General features: G+C 40.9%; 1 protein-coding gene across 7 annotated transcripts in view; it reads right to left on the reverse strand.

Moving 5' to 3' along the window:
* CEP192 (centrosomal protein 192) overlaps nucleotides 1–8,960 on the reverse strand; it is a 63,371-nt gene extending 54,411 nt beyond the window's left edge. For 5 of the 7 annotated variants that reach the window (XM_082752233.1, XM_082752237.1, XM_082752236.1 and 2 more), the window contains exons 1-7: nucleotides 8,891–8,960; nucleotides 8,481–8,650; nucleotides 7,616–7,741; nucleotides 6,190–6,344; nucleotides 4,619–4,665; nucleotides 3,043–3,175; nucleotides 1,406–1,560 (exon numbers count right to left, since the gene is read on the reverse strand). In XM_082752233.1, coding sequence (XP_082608359.1) covers nucleotides 1,406–1,560; nucleotides 3,043–3,175; nucleotides 4,619–4,665; nucleotides 6,190–6,344; nucleotides 7,616–7,741; nucleotides 8,481–8,647 — 783 coding nt within the window. In that variant the 5' untranslated portion in view covers nucleotides 8,648–8,650; nucleotides 8,891–8,960. Of the gene's footprint in view, nucleotides 1–1,405; nucleotides 1,561–3,042; nucleotides 3,205–4,618; nucleotides 4,666–6,189; nucleotides 6,345–7,615; nucleotides 7,742–8,480; nucleotides 8,742–8,890 lie in introns of those variants that run through there. The other 2 variants (XM_082752234.1, XM_082752232.1) reach the window with 2 other exon arrangements.
* Between the last annotated feature and the right edge of the window lie 1,397 nt (nucleotides 8,961–10,357).

A 10,357-nucleotide genomic window follows, 5' to 3' on the forward strand; every position in this document is an offset into this window, starting at 1 on the left:
GGTGGTGGGGAAGGGGTAAAGCAATATTTTATGGGTATAGACAGCTTTTTTATTCCTCATTAAGGTTTCTTTGCATTCAGATGCTGGTAATCGAATTTAAATCAGAAGGCCTTCAGAAGACTATGGTGTCAGTACAGACTTCAGCTCTGTTACCAATATTTTCCTTATTAAACACAAGCAGATCCCAAATGCTTGTCTACAAACACCTCGCCATTTTTGACACTAAAACCTCTGCTAGAAAGCTGAAAACAATGTTTAGAAGAGATATTCCTACCATAATGCATTCAAGAGAAGACCTCAGAGATGCAGTAAGTTCAGACTAGCACACATGACACAGAACTCTAAAAAAGAAGCTCCAGAAAGGGCAGACTGAACCGTAGCACACATGAAGTTCATCAGGCACAGGCTAGCTCTATCTTCAGCAACTGCTGACATACATCCTACCTCACTGTCACTCTGAAAGGTCAAGCTAGCAATCCAATATCACATGCTAATATCCTAATGGATACTTGAGTAACGTGCTGCTCAGGACATTATTTCCTTTTCTTTAGGACAAACTATCTTACAGCTCAGAATTGGATTATTTGTTGGTTTTTTTTTGATTTATTGTCTGAAAAATATACTTTTGTAATAAGGTCTAAGACATGCAGTCTCAAGTAGCCCAGCAGGAAAAGTCCTTCTTCATGAAACACTACTGATGCAAAGTTAGTTATTACCAGATTTCTGAGGACAAGTCTCCATCATCCCAGAGAAGGGAGAAATCTACTCTTTAACAATCTGGATTAAATTTTTCGTTTGCAAGATCAAGTAACAGAATTGAGTGCATAGAACTGCTTATCAGGAAAAATAAGAAAATGACAAAGGAGGAGTGTGAGGAGCCATGTTAGGGGATGGAAAACCTGAACGGAGACTTGAATATAGAAGACTCCTATACAGATAGTAGGTAGACACCTAATAGGGAGTAGGAAGTTCTTAAGCTTTGACACTAGCCTTCCAGTTTAACACTTCTCAAAACAGCCAGCTACTTACCTAATTTCTCCATGCCTTATCTCATAAACAAGATCTTCTGTAACAAGCATATGTACCAGCTGCTAGCTCTGGACTACAAAGAAGAGGACAATAAATACAAAAATAGCTACCTAACTTCTTTCCTATTTTCCTCTCCTTCCAGGGAAAACCTTGCAAAGGTAAAGGAGAGTCAGAATCTCACTTGATCATTTTGTTTGCTAGTTTAGTGCTGTATTTACTGTCAAAAAAAAATCCTTTACTTACAGGCTACCTGTTGGGCAGTAGTTGGGTTTGTCAGGAGAGAAAATCTATTCGCCCTGGCAGACAACCTTCAAAGATGTTACCCTTCTTAAGGGCTGTTGGGCATGCAGAGTTTGGGACTCCACTTTAAACTTACCTGAAGCAAGCCATTTTCAGACAGCTTCAGTGCTGCATAGCATTCTGAAAGTTTCTTTACATTGATGTCTCCTCTCGTTATTTCTGGTGGTATCAGCTGTTCAAAATAGGCTTCCAGCTGGTTATCAAAGAACTCTTCATCATCAATATCGTCATCTAGTGAAAGAAAATAAAATACCCCACTCACCCTTCATATTTAATAATCACCTGATCTACTATCAGAGCAACACCACAAACTTTAACACAGAGACACAGTCGGATCAGAATTATCCTCTTTTTCCCCCACTCAAAAAGAATTGGGTCACAGTAACACATGGCAATCTTATGCTGTGAGTAGTGATATACAGAAATACAAGATGCCCATAAGGTAGCATTTCAACTCCCAGACGAAGTCACTCATCTTCCTTCAAAGTGCTATATTCCACCACATTCAAGCTACCAAATTGTATATACAGTCACTTATGAGTGAAAAGCAAATATATGTAACATTTTTCAAACTATACTGAAACTGGCTGAAGCATCATTCTATTTTAAAGATTTTAAAAAAGTGCTGTTATTAAATACAGTACTATTCCTACTGATCCCAAGTAAAGTTTATACAATTTCAGGTTTGTTTTTTTAAATTTGTGAAGGTTACAGGGAAGGGAAAGTTCTCAGGGCTTTCGTTTGTTTGTTCTTAAAGTCTCAAACTTCAGTCAGCATTTTAGGTCATGGTTAAAAACACTCTTAAAACCACTGTAGAACATATTCCAAAAAGAAATCCAACAGTTTTTATTATTATTTCTAGAATCCAGTGCCTTGCCTGTCTTTTCCTATTAAAAACAGTATACTCAAACAGGCTTTGTATTTACAAAACAAAACAAAAAAAAGAATTGTGGCTGTTTCCACATATCATAACCCAGGAGGGGAGACCTACAGCTGGCTAAGTTTATCCAATCTTTGAAAACCTTATCTTTGAAATAAAAACTAATACTATCCTCAGAACCAAAGTTCACAGAGATCATCTCTTTTAATCCTAACTGAAACTGTAGTTGGGGTTACCACTGTGTTATATGAATGCCCACTCTTCTACCTCTGTTTCTGATTCACAGTAATTTTTTCAGATTATCCCTTCCAGTTGTGATCTTCTTTGAAGCTCCACAGCTACCTGCTCCTGTTACAATTTCAAGAGTCAGTTTCCTCAATTAATTTGTATTAGGAATATTAAAGAAAAACAGGATTTTGATGAAGTGTAATCCTGTATGAAATACGACCATAGAACTGTTTGGGTAGGAAGGGACCTTAAAGATCACCTTGTTCCAACCCCCTGCCATGGGCAGGGACACCTCCCACCAGACCAGGTTGCCCAGGGCCCCATCCAGCCTGGCCTTGAGCACCTCCAGGGATGGGGCATCCACAGCTTCTTTGGGTAGCCTGTTCCTGGGCCTCACCACCCTGTGAGTGAAGAATTTCCTCCTAACACCTAATCTAAATCCCCCCTCTTTTAGTTTAAAACCATTCCCCCTTGTCCTATTGTTATCTGCCTAAATAAAACAAAACAAAAAAGTAATAGCTTTCTTCTCAAGAAGGCAGTAACATTGTGTCAGAATTCTAGGCTCAACTACCCAGAGAAAGTTATAAAGTTCTAAATGCTCTTACCAGTGGAATCTCCTTCTAAGCTTGCAAGAGATGACAGTTTCTCATTTTCCAAAAAACTTGAAAGGCTATTGCTAAGATGATCACTTGAGGTTTCACCTTCTGCCAGCTTTTCAGAAGGTTCAGATGGACCAACCTGTAAAAAACATCCAGAGAAAAATGCATCTAGAAGTTATTAGCTATTGTATAAATCCACTTAATAGTAAATAACTAAGGTGGTCTAATAACATTCTAAAATCCCCCCCGTCACTTTCTTCCTCCATATCCCAGCAAACATTCTAGTTCCTATGAATTTTGCCTGCTAGCTTCCAGAATGGATACGTGCAAGAGACACAAAGATCATAAAACAGATAGAGGGAAAAAGAACCTGAATAACACCAAACATAAAAGGTTTCAGAACTAAAACACTGAACCACTGCATTAAAGAATTAACTCGCTGGGGGGGTGGGGGGGAAGGGGAGGAGCAATAAACCTCTCTTCATTCAGTAAGCCATAATCCCAGCTTAAAGTACAAAGTAGGAAACACTCAAGTTGTTCCTATACTGCTATAACAATGCTTCTTCAGAAATCACATGCCAGATCAACCCTTTGAAAAAAAAAAATAAATAAAATCAACAAACAGAAATTCAATGTCTATTTTGGTTCTGTCTAAACTGATAAGCAGTTCATCTTTGACAGCTACCAAAAAATCAAAGTTCAGAAAGGGGCAGACAGTAGATAGTTGGAAAAAACTTGAATTATGGTTTTCAACTGACAGCCTGTGAGCATTTAACTGCAAGTCACTGGTTATTGGGCCCTTAGAAAATAAAAAAAAAAAGAAATCAGTTGAAAGAAAGCTAAGTAAATACTAGCTGACACATGAAGAAGCATGTAGCTGGCCAGTATCTTGCTACAACCTGAAGCATATTTTCTATAGGGGCCACAGGAACTCCCATTCCCACCTGCCTTATAACTCTGTGCTTGTAATTATCAGCTTTTCTGAAGCAGTGGACAAAAGCAGCTGAAGCTCGGCCCTGTCAATACCCTGCGTGCTAGCTCTGGGTTACAGAGGCAAAAAAAATAATAATCCAGGTGCAACAATAGGATTGGGATCTTACAAATGGTGCAATTTATGTCGGGAACACTAAAGAAACCATCTGAACTGATACTCCTCAAAGCAATTAACAAGTTCAGGGGCAAGGCAAATCCGGCTGACATTATCGACTTCAAATTCCAAAAGCGTTCAGAGACGTTCCTTCAAGGCTCTTCATTAAGCTAAACTACAACTGCGATAAGAAGATCCACACATGAATAAAGAATGAGAAGACAGCACAGGGTAGGAGTAAACAACAGCTTCCACAATTAAGAGAGATCAGGTGGAGCCATGCTCCCATGGTGTTAATTATGTTAAGTGAGCTGGAAAAAGGAAGCAAAATGAGGCACGACACATTCAGCATCACAGTACTTTGACAGCCTTCAGGTCCACCCGAAGAACAACAAAAACTGATCAATTTCCTCCCTCCTCCTCTCACAGAGTTAAAACTTATGAGATTACTACTTGAAAAAACTTTAATTGCACTATATTTAGAAAAGGTTTCACCTTGTTATTCTTAATGTCTGGAAGAAAACATATTCCAGTTGGCAAATCTGGAACAAAAGAATGTATTAAAAAAAAATATCAGTATGTTATACTATTAACTGATAGCTATTGTATAAGAGAGAAGACAGCATCTTGAAGATCCTGTCATACACTATAAAAATAACCCTGAAACATATGTGTTATCACAAGACCAAAATATGTTCTTATAACAATTATTAAAAGTATCTTGGAAATAATTAAAAAGACAGGGCTTCATCAAGGCTAAAACTGTAAACATTGTCTGATCATTACTGACTGAAGGACTTCTACAGAGCAGTGTAAAAAGGTAAGGAATCCCTCGTTGCACCAAGAGAAGCAGGAACAGCAACAAGTGTTAAATTCCACTGTTGCATTTCACCTGTTGAGCCAATACTTTTTTTCTTTTTTGATCACTTGGAAGCAACTTACAATTTTATTTTTACTATATCCACACATAATCTAATTGTAAGTCCTACAAGACAAAACATTTTAGACATGCACACACCGATTTTAACAAAAAAGATTCCTAAATAAGTAATAGATGGGAATAAAAGCAGTTTACAGACTACAGTCCTAATCATTGAATAAACCACAAATTAAAATTGGATGACTAAGCAGCACTGAGCACTACCTAGCCCAAACACTGGGCCTTCCCAGTTTCAAAGGCCTCATGATTTTTGCTGCCATAGTTAAGTGCCACTTCCTCAAGACTACAATAATAAATGACTGAAGACAGCACTTGACTTAGAATTGTGCTTTACGAGCTCCATTTACACGACAAGCCATGCTTTCTAATTGAATCTGTTCTTATTAAATTAAGAATATTTACTTCATGAAAATTCAGATAAAGTTTCGAGGAGACTAGAAATAAGTGTTCACTAAGTATATGTACTGAATTTTTAAGGAGCCAGAAGAATTTAACCACAGGACTAGCATTAGCAAGTCCTTCCTCTTCGCCCCAAGTTGAATGTCAACAACCACACATTTAAAACAAGTTACAGAACACTGTTTTGCTTCCACTGTTCTAGGCATACATGTATTTCCAGAAAGCACAGTTCTCATGACAAGTACTTCAAACCACTTTTTGATACATCACACTAGGAAAGTACGAACTTCCACTTTCTACAGCTGCAGTTAAAGATCACCCATCAGAGGCTGGAACAGGTCAAGAAAAAGGACATTAATTAAGATATAATTCCATAGACTTAAACCAACTGAAAGAGAAGGGTTAGAAAACAACTTACACATACTTTTTCACAGGTAAAAGTTCCTCAAATAAATTCAGAGTCCTATTTGCATTCTAGTTACAGCAAGCACCTTTTTTTTTTTTTTTACCACCTTCCTGTCTAGCTTTTTTGGATAGAAATCCAACATGATGTCAGCCACAAGCTTTCTGTGTCCAGAGTTTGTTCCAATTAAAAATAAAAAGATTCTTCTTCAAACCCCATTTACACAATGTCACAAAACACTGAAAGGATCAAGAGAAGACACCTAGACCATAACAAGCTATTTCTACTGACAACAAGCATGCAATCCCTCTCCAAGTTTAATACCTTCCAATTGTTCAAGTGGTAATAAATCAAGTAAGGTATCTTGACGGTGATTTGAATGCTCAATGACACTCTGGCCTTGATCACCATATATCGAGCAGGATTCTTTCAGGCAAACACTAGCAGGTTGAGGTTCTTTAACTTGAGTAGCAACTTCACTAAAAAAAAGAAAAAGAATTATTTCAATAAAAAAATAACAAAATTACATATCTAGCAACATTACTGTACAACATTCTCTCTATATAAAGATTTGAGAAATTGCCCAATTTTAATACCTTCATCTCTAGAAAGCCAGCTGTTCACATCAACATAGATCCTACACATCTTTACTTGACATAACACAGAGATAGTTATCAAGATCACAAGGGCTGCCTTTTCACAACCTAAAGTGTTCCACTGAAGCACTTACTGTAATTTAATGTTAAAATATGCCCCCTTTTTTCCCTTGTTTGTTCCTTTCTCTTGATTTTTTGCAATAAGTGAGAAAAGTGTAAAGGGGAAGAGGTTTATGCCATGCAAGTTCCATAATCCAAATGAGAGCAGGTCAAACAAACACTAACGATTTTGCTAAGCCTATAAATACCAGTATACCTCTCATAACATTACATTAGGGCCTAAATCATAAAGAACATTGAACATAAAGAATACTGAACAGAACTACTTCAAATTTCATTAACAGCTTTTGTAATTCTGCAGGAAGGTTACTTTTCACTTCTGATAAGATGTTAAAATTTACACGCTGAGTGAAGTTAAATATTTTTGCATTAATATTTCATGTCTTAATTTTATTTGAATTCCAAAGTCAAAACTGTGACTTTTTAAACTTAAGTACATGCACGTTTAGTCAATTAGACAGCAGAACTCTGTGCAATCCCGTGCAACCCTGCCACTTAGGCCTGCAGCTCTACACAAACATTCTCCTTCCCCTTCAGAAAACACAGGGGAGCTGTCTTCGCAAGGAAAGCACCTGAGCTCCTCAACCCTGTACATTAACAGACAAATGCTCAGCTGAGCTCTCTAGTTACCAAAGGCCCGCAGCGGAAGCTGCGACTCAAGCAGGCAGCCACTGCCAGTAGCAGCCCGCTTTTCAAGGCATGCCAACAACCAATCATCTTCTCATCCCATTCCTCTCACAACGGGAGCTCCATACTGCGTGGCAAGGTAAGACTCCACTTTAGGATGATGGCTGCTGCTGTAGGGAAAACACACCACTTACGGGGGAGTAAACAGCACCATCAGAGATCGGGGCAGCTGGCAGGAGGCACATTATTGTCAGAGACCAAATTCACCCTGGTTGTTATGACTGACGAGGTATTTTCCAAATCCAGACATATTCCACTATCAGCTTATAGAATAGCTTAATAAATCTACATATTATATACTGGTACGTGCATTTTAGGAAAGAACTAGTTTTAGGTATCTCACTCACAGGTCATCATGAAAGCTGAGGGCAAATCTCCCCATCGGCTCAGGATCTGACTGGCTACTATGAGGAGACTGTGACAGAGGTGACTGTTTCCCTTCTTCTATGTAAGATGCCAGGATATCAGAAAGCCTGTGAGGGTTAGGAGGGAAAGCACAAAACAGAGTTGTTCTAATATGCATTTCTCACAGAACTAGAAGAAAAGTCATATTTGAGGGCCACTCATCTTCTGTATGTTTATTTACTTGAAAAGTGTAACATTTTCCAGCCTATCTGTTTTTACAGATACATATATGCACCCTGAACAATCCTCCCCAAGCTTCTGAAGCTCTTTAAAGAAATACCACTTTTTTTTTTTTTTTGTGGCTATTGCTGTCCCATTAGAAAAGCACACTTCTGCAAAGACAGGTTATCGCAGTCTGATCTTACTTCATGGTAAGTCACACAGGACAGCAATAAAGCGAGCAAAGGCTTCAGTTGTTGCTCTGTGCCCTAACCCTTGTTGAACACATCATTGTAGGTTGTGTGAAGTTTCAATTGGTATCCACAACACTACATCTTACATTAGCTTAGATTCAATTAACATAGAAACCACCTGTAAAAAATACACATTCTCTGCACGTCCTCCAACTTGAGTATACTAAGCTGAAGAACCAAATTAAGCTTGATTAGTATCTTTATTCTGAAGACTAAACTACTCTTCTAAGGATTATTTTTTTAAAAAACACCTTACATGTTATGTATGTAATCCACATTTTTGACTGCTCTTGATTAGTAAACAGTTCTATCGCCCAATACTGCATCCAAATAAGCTTTCCTGTCCAAATTAAGCACGTCAGGGCAGCTAAGAAGCGCTAATCGGCAGCCTCACCTGTCGTCGCAGCCCGCTTTGCTCCTGGCGACGGTGGAAGCGGCGACGGGCAGGCCGGGGTTGGAGGAAGCCGTGACATTGCCCAAGGCGAGGCTGGCGCTGCTGTTCAGGGAAGCGCCCAGGAAGCTGGGGAAGGTCTCGTCGGCGATCCGCCTCACGTCCTCCATCCCCTGCGCCAGGCGGTCCCAACACCGAGCCCCGTGAGGAGGAGGAGGAGGAAGAAAGGGGAGGGGGAGGCCTCGCGCGGGCCCAACCGCCAAAACTTCAAATCGTTAAACGGTCGCGCGCGCGCCTCAACGCCACGCAACGGCCCCAGCGCGAGGCAGCGCCACCCCCCCCCCACTCCCACACACACGCACACAGACACCGAGCCCCCCCACCCTGAGCCTTCGCTCCCTCCTCTTCCTCACCTGCTGCGGGGCGGCGGCACCGGCCCCGCTCGCAGCCCCCCGAGCCCGGGGAAGGCAGCCCCGGCCGCTGAGGCCGTTAGCGCCGTTAGGGCCGTTGGGCGGGGCGGGAGCTGCCTCCTCTCCTCCCCTCCCCTCCCCTCTCTTCTCCTCTCTCCTCCCCTCATCCGGGGCCGCGCGTTGGTGCTGGGGGCTGAAAGATCGCTCACGGAGTGGCATCGGGGTTTTGTACTGCGTGAGGGTCAACACAACACGAACGGAATAAAGAAAATAAACAGAAAAACGCGCCCTGTAAAAGCAGCAGCCGCCTGCAACGCACAGCCCGGGAAGCCGAGGCTGGAATGTGCTGTGAGCGTGCAGAGGGTAACGCGGTATCCTCTTTCAAAGGGATAAAAACACTCCTCAGGGAAGGCAGCCTTTCAAAGTGCTGGATAAATTTAAAATAAATTTAAAATACTGGAAGTGGCTGCTTCAATCCTCACTCTTTACGCCCTCCTGTAATCTCTCTCCCTCCCTTCTGTGGGTTCTGTGGGTTCTGCTGTTTGTGTCCAAGGGCCCGGGTCCCACCCGTGAGTACAGCCCATAATCCTGACTCACGTGGGCACCAGAGATGACTAAAGATGAATTTGAGAAAGTGGAGCCGGGCAGCCGAGGACGTGGAGCAAAAGGACCTGGTCATGAGAGGCAGCAGTGCAAAATGGCAGGCAGGGGGAAAGGCCAGCGTCAGCCACAAAAGCAGTAAGAGTTCAGCTGCTGAAGTCAAAGCACTTGGCCAGGCCGGTGGAAACATGACTCATTTACGCTGAAAATGTTAACAGCATTCTCCCGTTGGTAAGAAGGGTGACTGGAATTCGTCAGGATACCTAACAGTGTTCAGCACAGGAACATAACATGACCGTGTGTCACACACTAAAGGGTTACCTGGCCTGCGGGTATACAGACATCGCAACAGCAGGTTTTGTGGAATTCCATAATACACAAGGACACAGAAGCTTTATTTCCTAAACTCTTCTGCTTTATCACAGATTACTAAAAACACCACCAGCAAGTTTACATTTGATTAATAAGGCAAGTATATATCAAGACATTAAACATTATTACCAGAAAAGCAAGTATATATACATTAATAGTATAGCAGAGATCAGGAATATATATCCATATACAGTCAGCCAGGCATCCCCAGTGAGGGTCCAATCTGTTTAGGAAGTCCTGTAGGAAAAGTTTGTGTGTAGACAGTTCCCAGAAAGAGAAGCTCCATTCTGGATAGAAAACAAATCATTTTTGTATCACAGAAACCAGAGGGCCTAGGACACCACTACTTAAAGCAGCCAACAGATGCCGCTAATTTCTATTTTTCAGCTGAAACAGCTAAGGGATGATCACGTTTACTACTCAGACAAAAAAAAAAAAAAAAAAAAATCGTTTTCCCAGACTATTTTTCTCTTCTTTCAGCTAAAACAGCCAATAGCA

The sequence above is a fragment of the Aythya marila genome (genome assembly GCF_965140915.1).
Source record: "Aythya marila genome assembly, chromosome: 2".
NCBI classification, from domain to species: domain Eukaryota; kingdom Metazoa; phylum Chordata; class Aves; order Anseriformes; family Anatidae; genus Aythya; species Aythya marila.